We start from the raw sequence: 465 nt of genomic DNA on the forward strand, positions 1-465 counted from the left end.
TCATTCTGGATGTGGGTCCCCATTGGGGGCGGGGGTCCCCATTCTGGGTGGGGGTCCCCATTTGGGGTCCCTCACCGGATGTGGCGCTGCCGGATGAGCACCCTGGCGTGGTGGATGGATTTGGCCAGGCCCAGCTTGAAGACCTGCGTCTGCAGGCGGCGCTCCAGGAAATCCTCGATCTTCAGCCCCAGGATGTAATCCAGCTTCATCTTCCCCTCGTCCAGAACGCCGATGCGAACCAGGCGGCGCAGCAGGGCGTTGCCTAAGGGATGGGGGGCGGGGGGGTGAGCAATGGGGCGGCTGTGGGGCGAGGAAGGGGACAAGGAATGGGGCTGCTGTGGGGCGAGGAAGGGGACAAGGAATGGGGCTGCTGTGGGGCGAGGAAGGGGACAAGGAATGGGGCTGCTATGGGGCGAGGAATGGGGTGAGGAATAGAATTAGGAATGGGGCTGCTATGGGGTGAGA

At 63.9% G+C, this 465-nt stretch overlaps 1 protein-coding gene across 1 annotated transcript; it reads right to left on the minus strand.

Annotated features, from left to right (window-relative positions):
- Positions 1 to 44: 44 nt before the first annotated feature.
- On the minus strand, positions 45 to 425 carry RPS9 (ribosomal protein S9; the record flags this gene model as incomplete). The annotated part of the gene is made up of 1 exon (XM_019611079.2): positions 45 to 425. A coding segment is annotated over one exon (354 nt), but the record flags the coding sequence as incomplete, so codon positions are not given.
- Positions 426 to 465: the final 40 nt, after the last annotated feature.

This window comes from Meleagris gallopavo, unplaced genomic scaffold, assembly GCF_000146605.3.
Source record: "Meleagris gallopavo isolate NT-WF06-2002-E0010 breed Aviagen turkey brand Nicholas breeding stock unplaced genomic scaffold, Turkey_5.1 ChrUn_random_7180001857192, whole genome shotgun sequence".
In the NCBI taxonomy this organism is placed as follows: domain Eukaryota; kingdom Metazoa; phylum Chordata; class Aves; order Galliformes; family Phasianidae; genus Meleagris; species Meleagris gallopavo.